Source organism: Babylonia areolata, chromosome 16, assembly GCF_041734735.1.
Source record: "Babylonia areolata isolate BAREFJ2019XMU chromosome 16, ASM4173473v1, whole genome shotgun sequence".
In the NCBI taxonomy this organism is placed as follows: Eukaryota; Metazoa; Mollusca; class Gastropoda; order Neogastropoda; family Buccinidae; genus Babylonia; species Babylonia areolata.
The window spans coordinates 30017754-30045626 of record NC_134891.1 but is presented as its reverse complement, the minus strand read 5'-3'; the positions used below and the strand labels follow the sequence as shown (position 1 = coordinate 30045626).

Below are 27873 nucleotides of genomic sequence, written 5' to 3'. Positions count from 1 at the left end.
CTTTCAAACAAACTATAAATGCAATCAGCTTGTGTTTTATTTTTATATACAAATAAAGCACAAGCCATCTGGTTTGGCAATAAGAGACATACATAAAAATCCAAAATACTTACCCCACATAAATATGGACTGAAATCCACATAAAGAACCTTCAGATTCTGTTCTCATCCAATTTAACAGTCTGTGAAGAACTCAATTATAATGAACAATTTTCTGAAATTATAATTTTTCAAAGAGTATGGATAAGAAGGCTGATAACTCCATTGTAGAGAGTCATAGTTTTGAAATCATTAATGTCATCATCTCTCTGCTCTGATGGAGTACAACAGTCAAACATTTAGGTTTATCTCAGCGCTGACACTGTCGCTCAGCCATGGGGCAGACTATCCATGAACAATGCATACTTTGTTCACAACTGGCAGACCATCAAATAATGAAGCTCTGTATTCAGATAGGAAAACTAATGCTGTATATTGCAAAGGAAAGGGATTCTCAATATGTATTTGTTTGCTTGTTTGTGTGGGACTTTGCGTTTGTTTACTTTTTGACATCAACTCTTTTGTTCCTATGGTGGGTAAAAGACGCTGATGTGTAGTGTCTCTGTGCCCCCAGTGGTGACGTCTTGCCTCGCCTTGACTATCTGGTTATAGAATATTGATCCCAACGGTGACATGAAATAAATGTCTTGCCTTGGCTTGCCTATCTGGTTATAGAATATTGCAACTCAACGATGACATGAAATATACGTTCTGCCTTGCCTTGCCTATCTGGTTATAGAATATTGCAACCCAACAGTCACATGAAATAAACGTCTTGCCTTGCCTTGACTATCTGGTTATAGCATACTGCATCCCAACGATGACATGAAATAAACGTCTTGCCTTGCCTTGCCTATCTGGTTATAGTATACTGCATTCCAATGATGATATGAAATAAACGTCTTGCCTTGCCTTGCCTATCTGGTTATAGTATATTGCAACCCAACGATGACATGAAATAAATGTCTTGCCTTGCCTTGCCTACCTGGTTATAGTATATTGCAACCCAACGGTGACATGAAATAAATGTCTTGCCTTGCCTTGCCTATCTGGTTATAGCATATTGCAACCCAACAGTCACATGAAATAAACGTCTTGCCTTGCCTTGCCTATCTGGTTACAGCATATTGCAACCCAACAGTCACATGAAATAAACGTCTTGCCTTTCCTTGCCTATCTGGTTACAGCATACTGCATCCCAATGATGACATGAAATAAACGTCTTGCCTTGCCTATCTGGTTATAGCATATTGCATTCCAACGATGACATGAAATAAATGTCTTGCCTTGCCTTTCCTATCTGGTTATAGTATATTGCAACCCAACGGTGACATGAAATAAATGTCTTGCCTTGCCTTGCCTATCTGGTTATAGAATATTGCAACCCAACAGTCACATGAAATAAACGTCTTGCCTTGCCTTGCCTATCTGGTTATAGTATATTGCATCCCAACGGTGACATGAAATAAACGTCTTGCCTCGCCTCACCTATTTGGTTACAGCATATTGCATAGGGTATGTGGAACAGCCTACAGGCGTGGCTGAGGGTCAGTCCAGCTGTCCACCTCACAATGCCCATGCACACAGCTCTCAGAGACAGCACAGTGGGCGTCACCTCTCACTCCACATCAAGGGACTTCACTCTGGCCAGCAGGCGGTCCGTCAGGGGAGAGTTGTCTTTCAGACTTTTACGTTCCGCCAGCAGTGCCCTGCACAGACATTGTGATTGCATGATGTCACAGTGACGGCATGACATCACAGTGACGGCATGACATCACAGTGACATCGACAGCATGACAACACAGTGACAGATGACAACACAGTGACAGCATGACAACACAGTGACAACATGACAGAATAGTGACCACATGACATAACACTGACTGCATGACACAACAGTGACGGTGTGACATCATGATAATATAGTGACCGCGCAACAACAGAGTGTCAACATGACATCACTGACAGAGTGGTACCACAATGACAGCATGACATACAGTGACAGTGTTTCACACCAGAGTGACTGAAACACACACACACACACACATACACACACACACACACATACACAGACAGACACTCACACCACCACCACCACCACCAGCACAACAGCCTGACATGACACCAACACTGCATAGTGACGTGACTCACCTGGCCAAACTGTGATGCTGTTTGTCAGATGACTGCAGTGCCGACACAATCAGGAACTGATTGAACACATCACGCTGAAACATCACCAGTAAAATACACTGAACACATCACGCTGAAACATCACCAGTAAAATACACTGAACACATCACACTGAAACATCACCAGTAAAATACACTGAACACATCACACTGAAACATCACCAGTAAAATACAGTGAACACTGAACACATCACACTGAAACATCACCAGTAAAATACACTGAACACATCACACTGAAACATCACCAGTAAAATACACTGAACACATCACACTAAAACATCACCAGTAAAATACACTGAACACATCACACTGAAACATCACTGAAACATCACCAGTAAAATACACTGAACACATCACACTAAAACATCACCAGTAAAATACACTGAAGACATCACACTGAAACATCACTGAAACATCACCAGTAAAATACACTGAAGACATCACACTGAAACATCACCAGTAAAATACACTGAACACATCACACTGAAACATCACCAGTAAAATACACTGAACACTGAAGACATCACACTGAAACATCACCAGTAAAATACAGTGAACACTGAACACATCACACTGAAACATCACCAGTAAAATACACTGAACACATCACACTGAAACATCACCAGTAAAATACACTGAACACATCACACTGAAACATCACTGAAACATCACCAGTAAAATACACTGAACACATCACACTAAAACATCACCAGTAAAATACACTGAACACATCACACTGAAACATCACCAGTAAAATACACTGAACACTGAACACATCACACTGAAACATCACCAGTAAAATACACTGAACACATCACACTGAAACATCACCAGTAAAATACACTGAACACTGAAGACATCACACTGAAACATCACCAGTAAAATACAGTGAACACTGAACACATCACACTGAAACATCACCAGTAAAATACACTGAACACATCACACTGAAACATCACCAGTAAAATACACTGAACACATCACACTGAAACATCACCAGTAAAATACACTGAACACTGAAGACATCACACTGAAACATCACCAGTAAAATACACTGAACACTAAAGACATCACACTGAAACATCACCAGTAAAATACACTGAAGACATCACACTGAAACATCACCAGTAAAATACACTGAACACTGAAGACATCACACTGAAACACCACCAGTAAAATACACTGAACACTGAACACATCAAACTGAAACATCACCAGTAAAATACACTGAACACATCACACTGAAACATCACCAGTAAAATACAGTGAACACTGAACACATCACCATTAAAACACAGCCCTGTCCGACTCCAGTTCCGCTTCAGTTTCAGTCAGGATCAAAGTGGCAGAACGGTTAAGACACGTATCTGCCAACAGTGTCTGTGAGGCTCAAAGTGGTAGAATGGTTAAGACACGTATCTGCCAACAGTGTCTGTGAGGGCTCAAAGTGGCAGAACGGTTAAGACACGTATCTGCCAACAGTGTCTGTGAGGGCTCAAAGTGGTAGAATGGTTAAGACACATATCTGCCAACAGTGTCTGTGAGGGATCAAAGTGGCAGAACGGTTGAGACACGTATCTGCCAACAGTGTCTGAGGGTCTCACCCTTTCAACCAAGTTTGACAGGAAATTCAAACGGAGTGTCTAGTCTTTCTGATGAGATAACTGGCACACTGAAAAAAACAAAACAAAAAAAAAACCATGGCAACAAGTTGTCCTGATAACATTCTGTAAAAAAACAACAACAAAAACAAACAAACCACCCTTTCTGAAAGGTACACAAATATACATGTAAGCACTCAAAGCCTGACTATGGCCATTGGCTTACGCTGCTGGTCAGGCATCTGCCTGGCAGATGTGGTGTAGAGATTGTCCGAATGCAGTGACACCCCCCTTGAGAAATTGATACTGAAAGTGCAACCTTCACTCCATTCCATTCAATGGCTGTCACTGTCCGTACCTGACTGTCACTGTCCGTACCTGACTGTCACTGTCCATACCTGACTGTCACTGTCCATACCTGACTGTCACTGTCCGTACCTGACTGTCACTGTCCGTACCTGACTGTCACTGTCCATACCTGACTGTCACTGTCCATACCTGAGCATGACTGTCACTGTCACTGTCCATACCTGAGCATGACTGTCACTGTCCATACCTGACTGTCACTGTCCATACCTGAGCATGACTGTCACTGTCACTGTCCATACCTGAGCATGACTGTCACTGTCCATACCTGAGCATGACTGTCACTGTCCATACCTGAGCATGACTGTCACTGTCACTGTCACTGTCCATACCTGAGCATGACTGTCACTGTTCATACCTGAGCATGACTGTCATTGTCCATACCTGACTGTCACTGTCCATACCTGACTGTCACTGTCCATACCTGAGCATGACTGCCACTGTCCATACCTGAGCATGACTGTCACTGTCCATACCTAAGCATGACTGTCACTGTCACCGTCCATACCTAAGCATGACTGCCACTGTTCGTACCTGAGCATGACTGCCTCCGATGCTGAACACCTGATAGCGCACAGGGTACAGGACGTTGACGGCCTTGGCAAAGTCCCCCTCTTTGTAGGCAGTGAGGGCAGTGTACAGGTGTTGTCCCACCTGCTGGTGAACGTCATGAGTCGTGCCTTTCCCTTCACTGTGACACAACGTACAAACAGAACACTGTACACTGTTGTCCCACCTGTTCACTGTGACACAACGTACAAACAAAACACTGTACACTGTTGTCCCACCTGTTCACTGTGACACAACGTACAAACAGAACACTGTACAGTGTTGTCCTACCTGTTCACTGTGACACAACGTACAAACAGAACACTGTACACTGTTGTCCTACCTGTTCACTGTGACACAACGTACAAACAGAACACTGTACAGTGTTGTCCCACCTGTTCACTGTGACACAACGTACAAACAGAACACTGTACAGTGTTGTCCTACCTGTTCACTGTGACACAACGTACAAACAGAACACTGTACAGTGTTGTCCTACCTGTTCACTGTGACACAACGTACAAACAGAACACTGTACAGTGTTGTCCCACCAGCATGAGTCGTGCATTTCCCTTCACTGTGACACAATGTACAAACAGAACACTGTACAGTGTTGTCCAACCTGCTGATGAACGTCATGTGTCATGTCTTTCCTTTCTCTGTGACGCAATGTACAAGAACACTGTAAACAAGGTCACACAATATACATACACAACACGCTATAAACAATGCTTCACAGTGTACATACAGATTATAAAAGCAACATCACACATCGTACATACAGATTGCTATAAACAACGTTACACAAGGTTCTTACAACACTATAAATGTCACACAGCATAATACAGGATGAAATAAACAACATCACACAGTACATACCAACACTATAAAACGTCAGACAGGGTACATACACAACACTTTAAACAACGTCACATAATGTACATACACAACACTTTAAACAACGTCACATAATGTACATACAAAACACTATAAACAACATCATATAATACAACAATATAAACAGAGTCACAAAACATACAACAATAAAAACAAAATCACACAATGTACATACAACAATATAAACGCCACACAAAGTTCATACAGAACATTGTAAACATTGTCACCCAACATACAAACAGAACAATATAAACATCTAATAATGTATATTCAGAATGCTACAATGTCATACAACATACAGAACACTATAAACATCTAATAATGTATATACAGAATGTTACAATGTCATACAACATACATACAGAACACTATAAACATCTAATAACATATATACTGAATGCTACAAACAATGTCATACAACATACATACAGAACACTATAAACAGCATCACAAAACGTACATGCAGACCACTATAAACATCACGATGTACACACGGAACACCATAAACAATGTCACACAAGGTATATATACTGAAGGATATAAACTGTCTGTGCCAAAACTACACAGCAAACTGAAGGATATAAACTGTCTGTGCCAAAACTACACAGCAAACTGAAGGATATAAAATGTCTGTGCCAAAACTACACAGCAAACTGAAGGATATAAAATGTCTGTGCCAAAACTACACAGCATACTGAAGGATATAAAATGTCTGTGCCAAAACTACACAGCAAACTGAAGGATATAAAATGTCCGTGCCAAAACTACACAGCATACTGAAGGATATAAAATGTCTGTGCCAAAACTACACAGCAAACTGAAGGATATAAAATGTCTGTGCCAAAACTATACAGCATACTGAAAGATATAAACTGTCTGTGCCAAAACTACACAGCAAACTGAAGGATATAAACTGTCTGTGCCAAAACTACACAGCATACTGAAGGATATAAACTGTCTGTGCCAAAACTACACAGCAAACTGAAGGATATAAACTGTCTGTGCCAAAACTACACAGCAAACTGAAGGATATAAAATGTCTGTGCCAAAACTATACAGCATACTGAAAGATATAAACTGTCTGTGCCAAAACTACACAGCATACTGAAGGATATAAACTGTGAGTGCCAAAACTACACAGCATACTGAAGGATATAAACTGTGAGTGCCAAAACTACACAGCATACTGAAGGATATAAACTGTGAGTGCCAAAACTACACAGCAAACTGAAGGATATAAAATGTGAGTGCCAAAAGTATACAGCATACTGAAGGATATAAACTGTCTGTGCCAAAACTATACAGCATACTGAAGGATATAAACTGTCTATGCCAAAACTACACAGCAAACTGAAGGATATAAACTGAGTGTGCCAAAAGTATACAGCATACTGAAGGCCATAACATGTGTGTGCCAAAACTACACAGCATACTGATGGCCAAAGTGTGTGTGCCAAAACTATAAAGCATACTAAAGACTTGAAACTGTGTGTGTCAAAACTACACAGCACACTGAAGGCTATAAACTGTGTATGTCAAACTGAAAGCTGCAAAGTGTGTGTAAAACTACACAGCAAACTGAAGGCTGCAAAGTGTGTGTGTGTGTCAAAACTACACAGCAAACTGAAGGCTGCAAAGTGTGTGTGTGTGTCAAAACTACACAGCAAACTGAAGGCAGTGAAGTGTGTGTGTCAAAACTACACAGCAAACTGAAGGCTGCAAAGTGTGTGTGTGTGTCAAAACTACACAGCAAACTGAAGGCTGCAAAGTGTGTGTGTGTGTCAAAACTACACAGCAAACTGAAGGCTGCAAAGTGTGTGTGTGTGTCAAAACTACACAGCAAACTGAAGGCTGCAAAGTGTGTGTGTATGTCAAAACTACACAGCAAACTGAAGGCAGTGAAGTGTGTGTGTCAAAACTACACAGCAAACTGAAGGCAGTAAAGTGTGTGTGTGTGTCAAAACTACACAGCAAACTGAAGGCAGTGAAGTGTGTGTGTCAAAACCACACAGCACACTCAAGGCAGTAAAGTGTGTCTTCCAAAGGTAACGGAGAGGAAGTGAAAGGAGGGCAGTGACCTGATGAAGCGCTCCATGGACTCCGTCATGCACTGCACAGCGCTGTCATCACCTGCTCCCAGACACGTCATCAGCAGGTGAACGTCATTGAACGCCGCAACGTGTTTGTTCAGGTAAGGCTGACACACCTCTCGCAGGTCTGTCCACAGACCGTCCGTCTTCACCCCTGTCAACATTGTCACCATTCTGTTTCACCCCATCGTCACTGTGTTCACCCCATCGTCACTGTGTTCACCCCATCGTCACTGTGTTCACCCCATCGTCACTGTGTTCACCCCATCGTCACTGTGTTCACCCCATCATCACTGTGTTCACCCCATCATCACTGTGTTCACCCCATCGTCACTGTGTTCACCCCATCGTCACTGTGTTCACCCCATCATCACTGTGTTCACCCCATCATCATCACTGTGTTCACCCCATCGTCACTGTGTTCACCCCATCATCACTGTGTTCACCCCATCGTCACTGTGTTCACCACTGTATTCACCCCATCATCACTGTGTTCACCCCATCATCACTGTGTTCACCCCATCATCACTGTGTTCACCCCATCATCATTGTGTTCACCCCATCATCACTGTTCACCACTGTATTCACCCCATCATCATTGTGTTCACCCCATCATCATTGTGTTCACCACTGTATTCACCCCATCATCACTGTCCATCACTGTGCTCACCCCCATCATCATTGTGTTCACCCCATAATCACTGTGTTCATCATAATATTCACCCCATCTTCGTTGTATTAATCACTGTGTTCACCCCATCATCACTGTATTCACCGCAATCCGTCATGCTCACTGTATTCACCCCACCATCAGGACTGCACACACCTTGCATTTCCAGGCGGAAAAGAAGGGACGCAGCATCAGTCAGGTTGAACGCTTCTCTCTGCTTCAGGCATCGTGTCTTCACCTGTCATCACGCATCACACATGTCTCCCTGTCATCACGCATCACACATGTCTTCACCTGTCATCACACATCACACATGTCTTCACCTGTCATCACACATGACACGTCTTCACCTGTCATCACACATCACACATGTCTTCACCTGTCATCACGCATCACACATGTCTTCACCTGTCATCACACATCACACGTCTTCACCTGTCATCACACATCACACATGTCTTCACCTGTCATCACACACAGACCAATGTCTCCACCTGTCATCACACACAGACCAATGTCTTCACCTGTCATCACACACAGACCAATGTCTTCACCTGTCATCACGCATCACACATTTCTTCACCTGTCATCACGCATCACGCATGTCTTCACCTGTCATCACACATCACACACAGACCAATGTCTTCACCTGTCATCACACATCACACATGTCTTCACCTGTCATCACACACAGACCAATGTCTCCACCTGTCATCACACACAGACCAATGTCTTCACCTGTCATCACACACAGACCAATGTCTTCACCTGTCATCACGCATCACACATTTCTTCACCTGTCATCACGCATCACACATGTCTCCCTGTCATCACGCATCACACATGTCTTCACCTGTCATCACGCATCACGCATGTCTTCACCTGTCATCACGCATCACACATGTCTTCACCTGTCATCACACATCACACGTCTTCACCTGTCATCACACATCACACATGTCTTCACCTGTCATCACGCATCACGCATGTCTTCACCTGTCATCACACATCACACATGTCTTCACCTGTCATCACACATCACACATGTCTTCACCTGTCATCACACATGACACGTCTTCACCTGTCATCACACATCACACATGTCTTCACCTGTCATCACGCATCACACATGTCTTCACCTGTCATCACACATCACACGTCTTCACCTGTCATCACGCATCACACATGTCTTCACCTGTCATCACACATCACACGTCTTCACCTGTCATCACACATCACACGTCTTCACCTGTCATCACGCATCACACATGTCTTCACCTGTCATCACACATCACACGTCTTCACCTGTCATCACGCATCACACATGTCTTCACCTGTCATCACGCATCACACACAGACCAATGTCTTCACCTGTCATCACACACAGACCAATGTCTTCACCTGTCATCACACACAGACCAATGTCTTCACCTGTCATCACACATCACACATGTCTTCACCTGTCATCACACATCACACATGTCTTCACCTGTCATCACACAGAGACCAATGTCTTCACCTGTCATCACACACACACCAATGTCTTCACCTGTCATCACACATCACACAGAGACCAATGTCTTCACCTGTCATCACACATCACACACAGACCAATGTCTTCACCTGTCATCACACATCACACATGTCTTCACCTGTCATCACACACAGACCAATGTCTTCACCTGTCATCACACATCACACATGTCTTCACCTGTCATCACACATCACACACAGACCAATGTCTTCACCTGTCATCACACATCACACATGTCTTCACCTGTCATCACACACAGACCAATGTCTTCACCTGTCATCACACATCACACATGTCTTCACCTGTCATCACACAGAGACCAATGTCTTCACCTGTCATCACACATCACACATGTCTTCACCTGTCATCACGCATCACACACAGACCAATGTCTCCACCTGTCATCACACACAGACCAATGTCTTCACCTGTCATCACACACAGACCAATGTCTTCACCTGTCATCACACATCACACATGTCTTCACCTGTCATCACGCATCACACATGTCTTCACCTGTCATCACACACAGACCAATGTCTCCACCTGTCATCACACACAGACCAATGTCTTCACCTGTCATCACACACAGACCAATGTCTTCACCTGTCATCACACACAGACCAATGTCTCCACCTGTCATCACACACAGACCAATGTCTTCACCTGTCATCACACACAGACCAATGTCTTCACCTGTCATCACACATCACACACAGACCAATGTCTTCACCTGTCATCACACATCACACATGTCTTCACCTGTCATCACACACAGACCAATGTCTTCACCTGTCATCACACATCACACATGTCTTCACCTGTCATCACACACAGACCAATGTCTTCACCTGTCATCACACACAGACCAATGTCTTCACCTGTCATCACACATCACACACAGACCAATGTCTCCACCTGTCATCACACAGAGACCAATCACATGACCCATTATGATACAGAGAGACCATTCCCTCTCCCTACACCACCATCCCCTCTCCCTACAACAAACACTTTGACAGAAACAGGGACTACTATGCATTGTATCCTGAGGGCAGTGAACATCCAACAATAGTCAGACATAGCAGAGACATGTGTAGTATTGCTACAGCTATGACAGACTAGGGCAGTGAACATCCAACAATAGTCAGACATAGCACAGACATGTGTAGTATTGCTACAGCTATGACAGATTAGGGCAGTGAACATCTAACAATAGTCAGACATAGCAGAGACATGTGTAGTATTGCTACAGCTATGACAGACTAGGGCAGTGAACATCCAACAATAGTCAGACATAGCAGAGACATGTGTAGTATTGCTACAGCTATGACAGACTAGGGCAGTGAACAACCAACAATAGTCAGACATAGCAGAGACATGTGTAGTATTGCTACAGCTATGACAGACTAGGGCAGTCAACAACCAACAATAGTCAGACATAGCAGAGACATGTGTAGTATTGCTACAGCTATGACAGACTAGGGCAGTCAACATCCAACAATAGTCAGACATAGCACAGACATGTGTAGTATTGCTACAGCTATGACAGACTAGGGCAGTCAACAACCAACAATAGTCAGACATAGCACAGACATGTGTAGTATTGCTACAGCTATGACAGACTAGGGCAGTCAACAACCAACAATAGTCAGACATAGCACAGACATGTGTAGTATTGCTACAGCTATGACAGACTAGGGCAGTCAACAACCAACAATAGTCAGACATAGCAGAGACATGTGTAGTATTGCTACAGCTATGACAGATTAGGGCAGTGAACAACCAACAATAGTCAGACATAGCACAGACATGTGTAGTATTGCTACAGCTATGACACACTGGGGCAGTCAACAACCAACAACAGGTATCTGTAAACCTCTGTGTGAATAAATAAAATGTTGGAAAAACAAACCAACAAAAAACACAAAACATTCAGACACACGTCCATCATCTGATTCAACACACACACTTGCCTGCTTCTGGAATATGTCCGCAGCCTCTTCAAAGTTGCCCTGAAAACAAGGACGACAATGTTGTGTCACTGAATGGACTGCTCTGACTTATCATGTCATCACACACATAATGTACACACACACCTATGCACACACACACACATAAAATAATGCATGCACCTACGCACAAACACACATCATTCAAATGCAAAGCCAAGTGAATTGATCCTTCTAACAGCACACAGCCAAGGCTGGCGAAATTTCCCCATGAATGTTTCTCTTCTCAATATGATCATGTTTATGTTTCATTATCATATGTCTCATAACCTTTAAGGTTTTATGACAATAAAAAGTATTCTATTCTATTCCGTTCTATTTCACACACATACACGCACATTAAATATGCACACACACACACACACACACACACGAATATATATATATGAACGCATGGAGGAACACACACAGACACAGACACAGACATTACCAGTTCCACATGGTGTAGAGCCAGGTGCCACCAGTTGTGACAAGCCAGCATGTTGCAGTCCTGGGGAAAGACAGAAAGACATACACCTTGTTTTGACACTCCTGGGGAAAGACAGAAAGACACACATCTTGTTTTGACACTCCTGGGGAAAGACAGAAAGACATACACCTTGTTTTGACACTCCTGGGGAAAGACAGAAAGACATACACTTTGTTTTGACACTCCTGGGGAAAGACAGAGAGACATACACCTTGTTTTGACACTCCTGGGGAAAGACAGAAAGACATACACCTTGTTTTGACACTCCTGGGGAAAGACAGAGAGACATACATCTTGTTTTGACACTCCTGGGGAAAGACAGAAAGACATACATCTTGTTTTGACACTCCTGGGGAAAGACAGAAAGACATACACCTTGTTTTGACACTCCTGGGGAAAGACAGAGAGACATACACCTTGTTTTGACACTCCTGGGGAAAGACAGAAAGACATACACCTTGTTTTGACACTCCTGGGGAAAGACAGAAAGACACACACCTTGTTTTGACACTCCTGGGGAAAGACAGAAAGACATACACCTTGTTTTGACACTCCTGGGGAAAGACAGAAAGACATACACTTTGTTTTGACACTCCTGGGGAAAGACAGAAAGACATACATCTTGTTTTGACACTCCTGGGGAAAGACAGAAAGACATACATCTTGTTTTGACACTCCTGGGGAAAGACAGAAAGACATACATCTTGTTTTGACACTCCTGGGGAAAGACAGAGAGACATACACCTTGTTTTGACACTCCTGGGGAAAGACAGAAAGACATACACCTTGTTTTGACACTCCTGGGGAAAGACAGAAAGACACACATCTTGTTTTGACACTCCTGGGGAAAGACAGAAAGACACACATCTTGTTTTGACACTCCTGGGGAAAGACAGAGAGACATACATCTTGTTTTGACACTCCTGGGGAAAGACAGAAAGACACACATCTTGTTTTGACACTCCTGGGGAAAGACAGAAAGACACACATCTTGTTTTGACACTCCTGGGGAAAGACAGAGAGACATACATCTTGTTTTGACACTCCTGGGAAAAGACAGAAAGACATACACCTTGTTTTGACACTCCTGGGGAAAGACAGAAAGACATACACCTTGTTTTGACACTCCTGGGGAAAGACAGAAAGACATACACCTTGTTTTGACACTCCTGGGGAAAGACAGAAAGACATACATCTTGTTTTGACACTCCTGGGGAAAGACAGAGACATACACCTTGTTTTGACACTCCTGGGGAAAGACAGAAAGACATACACCTTGTTTTGACACTCCTGGGGAAAGACAGAAAGACATACATCTTGTTTTGACACTCCTGGGGAAAGACAGAGACATACACCTTGTTTTGACACTCCTGGGGAAAGACAGAAAGACATACACCTTGTTTTGACACTCCTGGGGAAAGACAGAAAGACATACACCTTGTTTTGACACTCCTGGGGAAAGACAGAAAGACACACATCTTGTTTTGACACTCCTGGGGAAAGACAGAGAGACATACATCTTGTTTTGACACTCCTGGGGAAAGACAGAGAGACATACACCTTGTTTTGACACTCCTGGGGAAAGACAGAAAGACATACACCTTGTTTTGACACTCCTGGGGAAAGACAGAAAGACATACATCTTGTTTTGACACTCCTGGGGAAAGACAGAAAGACACACATCTTGTTTTGACACTCCTGGGGAAAGACAGAAAGACATACACCTTGTTTTGACACTCCTGGGGAAAGACAGAGAGACATACATCTTGTTTTGACACTCCTGGGGAAAGACAGAAAGACATACATCTTGTTTTGACACTCCTGGGGAAAGACAGAGAGACACACATCTTGTTTTGACACTCCTGGGGAAAGACAGAAAGACATACACCTTGTTTTGACACTCCTGGGGAAAGACAGAAAGACATACATCTTGTTTTGACACTCCTGGGGAAAGACAGAAAGACATACACCTTGTTTTGACACTCCTGGGGAAAGACAGAAAGACATACACCTTGTTTTGACACTCCTGGGGAAAGACAGAGAGACATACACCTTGTTTTGACACTCCTGGGGAAAGACAGAAAGACACACATCTTGTTTTGAAAGAATCATGTCAAGGACTGCAGACCATCACACACATTCCCCACAGGGCACACCATCACACACATTCCCCACATTACACACCATCACACACATTCCCCACATTACACACCATCACACACATTCCCCACATTACACACCATCACACACATTCCCCACAGGGCACACCATCACACACATTCCCCACACAGGGCACACCATCACTCACATTCCCCACAGGGCACACCACCACACACATTCCCCACATTACACACCATCACACACATTCCCCACATTACACACCATCACACACATTCCCCACATTACACACCATCACACACATTCCCCACAGGGCACACCATCACACACATTCCCCACACAGGGCACACCATCACACACATTCCCCACACAGGGCACACCATCACACACATTCCCCACATTACACACCATCACACACATTCCCCACACAGGGCACACCATCACACACATTCCCCACAGGGCACACCACCACACACATTCCCCACATTACACACCATCACACACATTCCCCACAGGGCACACCATCACACACATTCCCCACATTACACACCATCACACACATTCCCCACAGGGCACACCATCACACACATTCCCCACAGGGCACACCATCACACACATTCCCCACAGGGCACACCACCACACACATTCCCCACAGGGCACACCATCACACACATTCCCCACATTACACACCATCACACACATTCCCCACAGGGCACACCACCACACACATTCCCCACATTACACACCATCACACACATTCCCCACAGGGCACACCATCACACACATTCCCCACATTACACACCATCACACACATTCCCCACACAGGGCACACCATCACACACATTCCCCACACAGGGCACACCATCACACACATTCCCCACACAGGGCACACCATCACACACATTCCCCACAGGGCACACCATCACACACATTCCCCACAGGGCACACCACCACACACATTCCCCACATTACACACCATCACACACATTCCCCACAGGGCACACCATCACACACATTCCCCACATTACACACCATCACACACATTCCCCACAGGGCACACCATCACACACATTCCCCACAGGGCACACCATCACACACATTCCCCACATTACACACCATCACACACATTCCCCACAGGGCACACCATCACACACATTCCACACATTACACACCATCACACACATTCCCCACAGGGCACACCATCACACACATTCCCCACATTACACACCATCACATACATTCCCCACACAGGGCACACCATCACACACATTCCCCACACAGGGCACACCATCACACACATTCCCCACATTACACAACATCACACACATTCCCCACAGGGCACACCATCACACACATTCCCCACATTACACACCATCACACACATTCCCCACAGGGCACACCATCACACACATTCCCCACATTACACACCATCACACACATTCCCCACATTACACACCATCACACAAATTCCCCACATTACACAACATCACACACATTCCCCACAGGGCACACCATCACACACATTCCCCACAGGGCACACCATCACACATTCCCCACACAGGGCACACCATCACACACATTCCCCACAGTGCACACCATCACACACATTCCCCACAGGGCACACCATCACACACATTCCCCACAGTGCACACCATCACACACATTCCCCACAGGGCACACCATCACACACATTCCCCACACAGGGCACACCATCACACACATTCCCCACAGTGCACACCATCACACACATTCCCCACAGGACACACCATCACACACATTCCCCAAGAGGAATTCCACATGACTGCTGCCCTGTCATCTCAAACACACACACAGAGGGAGACATGAGGGGGGAATCACTGACGTTCCAGCTGTTGACGGTGGAATCCAGGAAGTGTATTCCCCGTGACTGCTGTCCCGTCATCTCAAACACATGGCTAAGGGAGTGGGTGGCCCAGGCGTCACGCTCGTTCATCTCTAGGGCCTGGGAACACCGCGTCATCACACACGACAACACAGTGCACACACACACACACACACACACACACACGCACACACACACACACACATTAGAACCATCACCATATACATGCCCATCATCACCATCACAGCCTTAGTCACCATCATCACCATCCACCATCATCATCCTAACTATCACCATCACCACCATCACAACCATCACCAACATCACCACCATCACAACCATCACCAACATCACCATCATCATCATAACTATCACCACCATCACAACCATCACCATAATCACCATCATCATCGTAAATATCACAACCATCATGATACCACCATCATCATCACCATACCACCACCACCATCATCACCACACCACCATCATCATCACCATACCACCACCATCATCATCACCATACCACCACCACCATCATCACCATACCACCATCATCATCACCATCCCACCATCATCATCACCATATCACCACCACCATCACCATCATAACCATCACCACCATCACCCTCACAGCCATCAGCATCATCATCACAGTAACCATCATCATAACTATCACCACTATCACCACCATCACCATCAACACCATACCACCAGCACCATCATCACCATCACCATCATCACCATCCCACCATCATCACCATACCACTACCACCACCATCACCAAACCACCACACCACCATCATCATCAACACCATCATCAACATCATCATCACCACCATCATCATCATCAACATCATCAACACCATCACCATCACCACCATCACCATCACCCCCACCATCAACAAGGCCAGGCCCACCTTGGTGGCTTCTTTCTCAGCCCGGTCATACAGACTGGTTTCCTCCAGACCAAAGGCATGCATCCCCAGCAAGTACCTGTCATGACAGTGCACCACACAACACCTCACTGACCCATATACAAGGGTGTGTGTGGGACTTATGAACATACATTAACACACCCCCCCTCCATGACCCTCAGAGCGCAGTGTGTGTGATAACTATCATGAACATACATTAACCCCCAATGACCATCAGAGTGGAGTGTGTGTGATAACTATCATGAACATACATTAACCCGCAATGACCCTCAGAGTGGAGTGTGTGTGATAACTATCAGGAACATACAGCTGTCCTGCGTGCCCCATGACTGACCCGTAGAGAGGGGTGTGTGTGATAACTATCAGGAACATACAGCTGTCCCCCTGCCCCATGAATGACCCGTAGAGAGGGGTGTGTGTGATAACTATCATGAACATACAGCTGTCCCCCCTGCCCCATGACCGACCCGTAGAGAGGGGTGTGTGTGATAACTATCAGGAACATACAGCTGTCCCCCCTGCCCCATGACCGACCCGTAGAGAGGGGGGTGTGTGATAACTATCAGGAACATACAGCTGTCCCCCCTGCCCCATGACTGACCCGTAGAGAGGGGGGTGTGTGATAACTATCAGGAACATACAGCTGTCCCCCCTGCCCCATGACCGACCCGTAGAGAGGGGTGTGTGTGATAACTATCAGGAACATACAGCTGTCCCCCTGCCCCATGAATGACCCGTAGAGAGGGGTGTGTGTGATAACTATCATGAACATACAGCTGTCCCCCCTGCCCCATGAATGACCCGTAGAGAGGGGTGTGTGTGATAACTATCATGAACATACAGCTGTCCCCCCTGCCCCATGACTGACCCGTAGAGAGGGGTGTGTGTGATAACTATCATGAACATACAGCTGTCCCCCCTGCCCCATGACTGACCCGTAGAGAGGGGTGTGTGTGATAACTATCAGGAACATACAGCTGACCCCCAATGACCCGTAGAGAGGGGTGTGTGTGATAACTATCATGAACATACAGCTGTCCCCCTGCCCCATGAATGACCCGTAGAGAGGGGTGTGTGTGATAACTATCAGGAACATACAGCTGTCCTCATGCCCCATGACTGACCCGTAGAGAGGGGTGTGTGTGATAACTATCATGAACATACATTAACCCCCAATGACCTGTACAGAGGGGTGTGTGTGATAACTATCATGAACATACAGCTGACCCCCTGCCCCATGACTGACCCGTAGAGAGGGGTGTATGTGATAACTATCATGAACATACAGCTGACCCCCAATGACCCGTAGAGAGGGGTGTGTGTGATAACTATCATGAACATACAGCTGTCCCCGTGCCCTGTGACTGACCCGTAGAGAGGGGTGTGTGTGATAACTATCATGAACATACAGCTGTCCCCCTGCCCCATGACTGACCCGTAGAGAGGGGTGTGTGTGATAACTATCATGAACATACAGCTGTCCCCCTGCCCCATGACTGACCCGTAGAGAGGGGTGTGTGTGATAACTATCATGAACATACAGCTGTCCCCCTGCCCCATGACTGACCCGTAGAGAGGGGTGTGTGTGATAACTATCAGGAACATACAGCTGTCCCCCCTGCCCCATGAATGACCCGTAGAGAGGGGTGTGTGTGATAACTATCAGGAACATACAGCTGTCCCCCCTGCCCCATGAATGACCCGTAGAGAGGGGTGTGTGTGATAACTATCATGAACATACAGCTGTCCCCCCTGCCCCATGACTGACCCGTAGAGAGGGGTGTGTGTGATAACTATCAGGAACATACAGCTGTCCCCCTGCCCCATGACTGACCCGTAGAGAGGGGTGTGTGAGGACCAACTAGACATGACCCTGGCCACACTGTCCCGGAGCTGCAGGGAGTCGCCCAGGTAGATGTAGCCCAGGTAGGCCATGTGCAGCGCCAGCACGTCATGGGGGTGGCCCACCAGGACGTCCTCCCAGGTCACACATGCTTCCTTCATGTGCCTGTCACCATCAACATCGTCATTATCAGCGTCGTCATTGTTATCATCATGGCCATCATCGTCATCATTGTTATCATCATCATCATCATTGTTATCATCATGGCCATCATCATCATCATCATTGCCATCGTCATCATCATTGTTATCATCATCATCATCATTGCTATCATCGTGGCCATTGTCATCATCATTGTTATCATCACCATCATCATTGTTATCATCATGGCCATCGTCATCATCATTGTTATCATCATTGCCATCATTGTTATCATCATCATCATTATGGCCATCATTCTCATCATTGTTATCATCACTGTCATCATCATCATCATTGTTATCATCATTGCCATCATTGTTATCATCATCATCATCATTGTTATCATCATTGCCATCATTGTTATCATCATCATCATTATGGCCATCATTCTCATCATTGTTATCATCACTGTCATCATCATCATCATTGTTATCATCATTGCCATCATTGTCATCATTGTTATCATCATCATCATCATTGTTATCATCATTGCCATCATTGTTATCATCATCATCATCATTGTTATCATCATTGCCATCATTGCCATCATTGTTATCATCATCATCATCATTGCTACCATCATGGCCATAGTCGTCATCATTATCATCATGGCCATCATCGTCATCATTGTTATCATCATGGCCATCATCATCACTGTCATCATCATGGCCATCATCTTCATCATCATCATCATGGCCATCATCGTCATCATTGTTATCATCACTGTCATCATTGTCATCATCATGGTCATCACCACCACCACCATCATCATCATCATGATCATGATGGTCATCAACATCATGGTTATTGTCATCATCATCATCATGTTCATGGTCATCATAATTGTCATCAACATCATGGTCATCATCATCATCATCATGGTCATCGTCATCATGGCCCTGTCCTGCCATACCTTCACACACACCAGTCACCCCCACCCCCTCCACACACACCCCACCCCTCACTCCCCCCCAGCCCCTCCCCCCCAGTCCCCCAACACACACACACACACACAGAGTAGAGAAGAGACAGGTACCCCTTGCTCAGGAGTTCCACAGCCTTGACATGTGACCTCTCAGCAGAGGTCAGCTGTGGCTGTGTCTGCACACTGTGGGTCAGGTGGTCAAGGCTGTGTCGAAAGTCAAGGTCAGTGTCGGGGGTCACGCTGCCACTGAACATCTGTAGACCGAGGGACAGGCACTGGCCCACCACTGTACACACACAAGGTAGTCATCATCATCATCGTCTTCTTCATCATCGTCACCATCATCACCGTCTTCATCATCATCATCATCACCATCATCACCGTCTTCATCATCATCATCATCTTCATCATCATCATCGTCACCATCATCACCGTCTTCATCATCATCATCATCTTCATCATCATCATCGTCACCATCATCACCGTCTTCATCATCATCATCGTCACCATTATCACCGTCTTCATCATCATCATCACCGTCTTCATCATCATCACCACCATCATCACCGTCTTCATCATCATCATCATCATCATCATCATCATCGTCTTATCATCATCGTCACCATCATCATCATCATCATCATCATCGTCACCATCATCACCGTCTTCATCATCATCATCATCATCATCATCATCGTCACCATCATCATCATCATCATAATCATCATCATCGTCTTATCATCATCATCACCATCATCATCATCATCGTCACCACCTCAATATCACCATGCTTTTGTATCAGTCACACACACGCACACACACACACGCACACACACACACATACTGACACACACACATAGACTAACAATAACACTTGTGTGTGTACACACGCACATACACACACACACATGCACACTAACACACACACAAACACACACACACACACACACACACACACACACACGCCACCACGCACACACACACACACACACACACGCACGCACACACACACACACACACACACACACACACACACACACACACACACACACACAAGGGAATATATTCACCAAAGTCAGTGTCTGCCTCCAACATGGTTTTGATTGTGGAAGACAGGCCACCAACACTGGGGTCATCACGCTTGGCCATCAACTGTGACATCACATCACACCTGGTCATCAACTGTGACATCACATCACACCTGGTCATCAACTGTGACATCACATCACACCTGGTCATTAACTGTGACATCACATCACACCTGGCCATCAACTGTGACATCACATCACACCTGGTCATCAACTGTGACATCACATCACACCTGGTCATTAACTGTGACATCACATCACACCTGGCCATCAACTGTGACATCACATCACACCTGGTCATCAACTGTGACATCACATCACACCTGGTCATCAACTGTGACATCACATCACACCTGGTCATCAACTGTGACATCACATCACACCTGGTCATTAACTGTGACATCACATCACACCTGGCCATCAACTGTGACATCACATCACACCTGGTCATCAACTGTGACATCACATCACATCACACCTGGTCATTAACTGTGACATCACATCACACCTGGTCATTAACTGTGACATCACATCACATCACACCTGGTCATTAACTGTGACATCACATCACACCTGGTCATCAACTGTGACATCACATCACACCTGGTCATCAACTATGACATCACATCACACCTGGTCATTAACTGTGACATCACATCACACCTGGTCATTAACTGTGACATCACATCACACCTGGCCATCAACTGTGACATCACATCACACCTGGTCATCAACTGTGACATCACATCACACCTGGCCATCAACTGTGACATCACATCACACCTGGTCATTAACTGTGACATCACATCAAACCTGGTCATCAACTGTGACATCACATCACACCTGGTCTTTAACTGTGACATCACATCACACCTGGCCATCAACTGTGACATCACATCACACCTGGTCATCAACTGTGACATCACATCACACCTGGCCATCAACTGTGACATCACATCACACCTGGTCATCAACTGTGACATCACATCACACCTGGCCATCAACTGTGACATCACATCACACCTGGCCATCAACTGTGACATCACATCACACCTGGCCATCAACTGTGACATCACATCACACCTGGCCATGAACTGTGACATCACATCACACCTGGCCATCAACTGTGACATCACATCACACGTGGTCATCAACTGTGACATCACATCACACCTTGCCATCAACTGTGACATCACATCACACCTGGCCATCAACTGTGACATCACATCACACCTGGTCATTAACTGTGACATCACATCACACCTTGCCATCAACTGTGACATCACATCTCACCTGGCTATCAACTGTGACATCACATCACACCTGGTCATCAACTGTGACATCACATCACACCTGGTCATTAACTGACATCACATCACATCACACCTGGTCATCAACTGTGACACCACATCACACCTGGCCATTAACTGTGACATCACATCACACCTGGTCATTAACTGTGACACCACATCACACCTGGTCATTAACTGTGACATCACACCACATCACACCTGGTCATTAACTGTGACATCACATCACACCTGGCCATCAACTGTGACATCACATCAAACCCGGTCATCAACTGTGACATCAAATCACACCTGGTCATTAACTGTGACATCACATCACACCTGGCCATCAACTGTGACATCACATCACACCTGGCCATCAACTGTGACATCACATCAAACCCGGTCATCAACTGTGACATCACATCACACCTGGTCATTAACTGTGACATCACATCACACCTGGTCATTAACTGTGACATCACATCACACCTGGTCATTAACTGTGACACATCACATCACACCTGGTCATCAACTGTGACATCACATCACACCACACCTGGCCATTAACTGTGACACCACATCACACCTGGTCATTAACTGACATCACATCACATCACACCTGGTCATTAACTGTGACATCACATCACACCTGGTCATTAACTGTGACATCACATCACATCACACCTGGTCATTAACTGTGACATCACATCACACCTGGTCATTAACTGTCACATCACATCACACTTGGTCATTAACTGTGACACATCACATCACACCTGGCCATTAACTGTGACATCACATCACACCTGGCCATCAACTGTGACACCACATCACACCTGGTCATTAACTGTGACATCACATCACATCAAACCTGGTCATTAATATTGACACATCACATCACATTTGGTCATTAACTGTGACACATCACATCACACCTGGTCATTAACTGTAACATCACATCACACCTGGTCATTAACTGTGACATCACATCACACCTGGCCATCAACTGTGACATCATATCACACCTGGTCATTAACTGTGACATCACATCACATCACACCTGGTCATTAATATTGACACATCACATCACATTTGGTCATTAACTGTGACACATCACATCACACCTGGTCATTAACTGTAACATCACATCACACCTGGTCATTAACTGTGACATCACATCACACCTGGCCATCAACTGTGACATCACATCACACCTGGTCATTAACTGTGACATCACATCACATCAAACCTGGTCATTAATATTGACACATCACATCACATTTGGTCATTAACTGTGACACATCACATCACACCTGGTCATTAACTGTAACATCACATCACACCTGGTCATTAACTGTAACATCACATCACACCTGGTCATTAACTGTGACATCACATCACACCTGGCCATCAACTGTGACATCACATCACATCACACCTGGTCATTAATATTGACACATCACATCACACCTGGTCATTAACTGTGACATCACATCACACCTGGCCATCAACTGTGACATCACATCACACCTGGTCATTAACTGTCACATCACATCACATCACATCTGGCCATCAACTGTGACATCACATCACACCTGGCCATCAACTGTGACATCACATCACATCACATCACACCACACCTGGTTATTAACTGTGACATATCACACCACACCTGGTCATTAAGTAACACATCACATCACACCTGGTCATTAACTGACACATCACATCATGCCTGGTCATTAACTGACCACATCACACCTGGCCATTAACTGACACATCACACCACACCTGGCCATTAACTGTGACACATCACATTCCACCTGGCCATTAACTGACACATCACATCACATCACACCTGGCCATTAACTGACACATCACACCACACCTGGCCATTAACTGTGACACATCACATTCCACCTGGCCATTAACTGACACATCACATCACACCTGGCCATTAACTGACACATCACATCAGGTGAGGGGAAGGGGAGGGAAGGGGGAGGTGGAGATGTAGGGGGGAGTGAGGGAGAGGGGAGGGAGAGGAGAGGGGGAGGGGGAGTGGAGAGGGAGGAGGAGGGAAGGTGGAGGGAGAGGAGAGGGGGAGGGAGAGGGGAGAGGGAGGAGGAGGTGAAGGAGAGGTGAGGGGGAGAGGGAGGGGAGAGGGAGGTGAGGGGGAGGGAGAGGTGAGGGGGAGGGAGAGGTGAGGGGGAGGGGGAGGTGAGGGGGAGGGAGAGGGGAGGGGGAGGGAGAGGTGAGGGGGAGGGGAGGTGAGGGGGAGGGAGAGGGGAGGGGGAGGGAGAGGGGAGGGTGACTGACCTGGGTGAGGGCGGCATCATACATCTTGCTGGCTTCATTGCTGGTTGTGGACAGTGGTACATTCAGTCTGCCCCACTCCTGTACACCATACAGCATATACATCACACATCATATACATCATACATCACACATCATATACATCATACATCACACATCATATACATCATACATCACACATATACATCACACACCACACATCATATACATAATACATCACACATCATATACATCATACATCACACATCATAGAACACACAACATATACATCACACATCAAACACCATACATAACACATCATAATCGCACACCATACTTCACACATCATACATCACACATCATACACCACACATCATCCATCATATACATGACACATCATCCATCACACATGATATCTCACACATAATACATTACAGATCATACATGACACATCACGCATCACACATCATCCATCACACATCATACAATGATACACATCATACATCACCACTGTACCACTACAATCCATACCAGACAATATCACTTTCATGTACCACTACAAACCATACCAGACAATATCACTTTAATGTACCACTACAAACCATACCAGACAATATCACTTTAATGTACCACTACAAACCATACCAGACAATATCACTTTCATGTACCACTACAAACCATACCAGACAATATCACTTTAATGTACCACTACAAACCATACCAGACAATATCACTTTAAAGTACCACTACCCTGATTTTCCTTCACGCTGTTCATTATTCAGGTGCAGAGACATGTGCCCGTGTGTGTGCATGCACAGTCTGTTAAAGACCAGGTATTCATGACAATGAGTACACACTGTTAATAACCAGGTAGAGATAATAAAATGGGCCCAAGTTTTCAATTTACCACATCTGTATTTAAACTGCGATTCACTGTTGATCAGATAACATTGTTCATGATTACACTGTTATAAAAACTGTTCCTGATCTCACTATTACATATTCATTAGATATAATATTACCATAACAGCTATTCACATTATATTTTTATTCATGTCAATTGTTGTGGTACTTCTGTACAATGATGCCATTTCAATTTCCATGAATCATGTGTGTGTGTGTGTGTGTGTGTGTGTGTGTGTGTGTGTCCCTCTCTATGTCTGTCTCTCTTGATGTGTGCAAGTGTGTGTGTGTGTGTGTGTGTGTGTGTGTTTGTGTGTGTGTGTGTTAACAGAGCAGTACAAAGCAGAATGAAATGACGTGTACTGTCATGAAATCATAGGGTTTATGACACATGGCGTAAATTTAAAAGCAAACCAAACAGATAACTGTTGTGTTTAAGGAAATCATTTTAACACAAGTTTTCACAACAAAGTTGAGCATTGCTGATCAACACTAGTGGACTGGAGGCATGGTTGTTAAATCATTGTGACATTTTTACAACATATTTCTGACAGCGTTGAGGGCTGGACCAGTGTATTGTTACATCATTGCAATCTGTATTTCATATAATATACTATAACTGCTAAGTCAGATGGTCTCCAGTCAGAGTCTTTGGAGGATTTCCAGTTTACATTATCATTAATGAAATAACAGAAGAGTCATTTAGTTGTCTCCTGCATTTGTTTTCCATCATTGTTGTGTTGTATGTAAGGCATATGACTGACAATCTTTACACTACCAATGCCAGTATCATGTACATTTTTCAGTAACTGCTACAGTAAAACCAGCACACTACAAAAGTTGGACGAGGTATGTCTGTGGCACTGAGGCATTTGTTCTCTTCATCTGCAAGAAACCTGGGGTTCCATGAAAACATCGCACAACACCTGAATGCTGACCTGCAAGTCACAACATCTTTATCTGCAAGAAACCTGGGGTTCCATCAAAACATCGCACAACACCTGAATGTTGACCTGCAAGTCACAACAATCAACAACACACCTCTCAGCCCACACTGTTCTCATCCCATGACAACACTTCACCATGGATCTCACAATTTTACTGTGCATTTATCCTTTCTGAGTGAGATGATCTCACTTTTGTTGCACTGTCTCAATCTATTCCATGTCTTTAACTGCACAAAGTCCAAAATTATACTCCAAGACTGGCACTCAAGAGTACTGTTAGTGACACCATCATATAACTGTACACACAACTGTAAACAGTACACACAACCAGTATAACACTACAAACAGTATAATAACACACACCCAACAAGTACAACACTACAAAGTGTGTAATAATACACACAAACAGTACAACACAACACACAAGCAGTACACACAACCAGTATAACACTCCACACAGTATAATAACACACACACATCCAGTATAACACTACAAAGAGTATAATAACACACACACATCCAGTATAACACTCCACACAGTATAATAACACACACACATCCAGTATAACACTACAAAGAGTATAATAACACACACACATCCAGTATAACACTACAAACAGTATAATAACACACACAAACAGTACAACACATGAACAGGACCCACACACACACACACACACACACACACACACACACACACACACACACAATAACAGCACAACAGTCCACCTCCACTGTCCGCCAGTTGCAGTGAGGAGTCCCCATCATGTAGTTGTCTCTGGATCTGGATCTGGATTTGTTGGTTGCAGGAGCCAATATCCGCTATCGTCGCAACGGAAAACTTGGGGCGCGCTTGCGAGACACACACCCGCCTCACACTTCGTCTCACACTGACACTGACACTCAGTCAGGCCACAGCAGCTGTGGCAGTATCAGTCTGTGGAGAAGGTCAGTCAATGAGCACGGTGCAGTGAACGGGGTGAAGGATGAAGCGGGGCTGGTGTCGGGACCACACTGACCTGAACAACTGCAACACCGGATATGGCTGGAAAC

The 27873-nt window shown here is 45.0% G+C and overlaps 1 protein-coding gene across 1 annotated transcript; it reads right to left on the bottom strand.

Annotated features, from left to right (window-relative positions):
- Positions 1-404: 404 nt before the first annotated feature.
- Positions 405-27873, bottom strand: LOC143291310 (tetratricopeptide repeat protein 38-like). Its single transcript, XM_076601164.1, has 14 exons — positions 27550-27873; positions 24995-25072; positions 21369-21450; positions 20410-20584; positions 19164-19337; positions 17312-17387; positions 16395-16514; positions 12377-12436; positions 11911-11949; positions 8557-8638; positions 7719-7884; positions 4729-4885; positions 2190-2263; positions 405-1747 (listed from the first exon to the last, which is right to left on the bottom strand). Exons 1-14 carry the CDS (start codon positions 27586-27588, stop codon positions 1657-1659), a joined length of 1413 nt encoding a protein of 470 aa, XP_076457279.1. The 5' UTR covers positions 27589-27873; the 3' UTR covers positions 405-1656.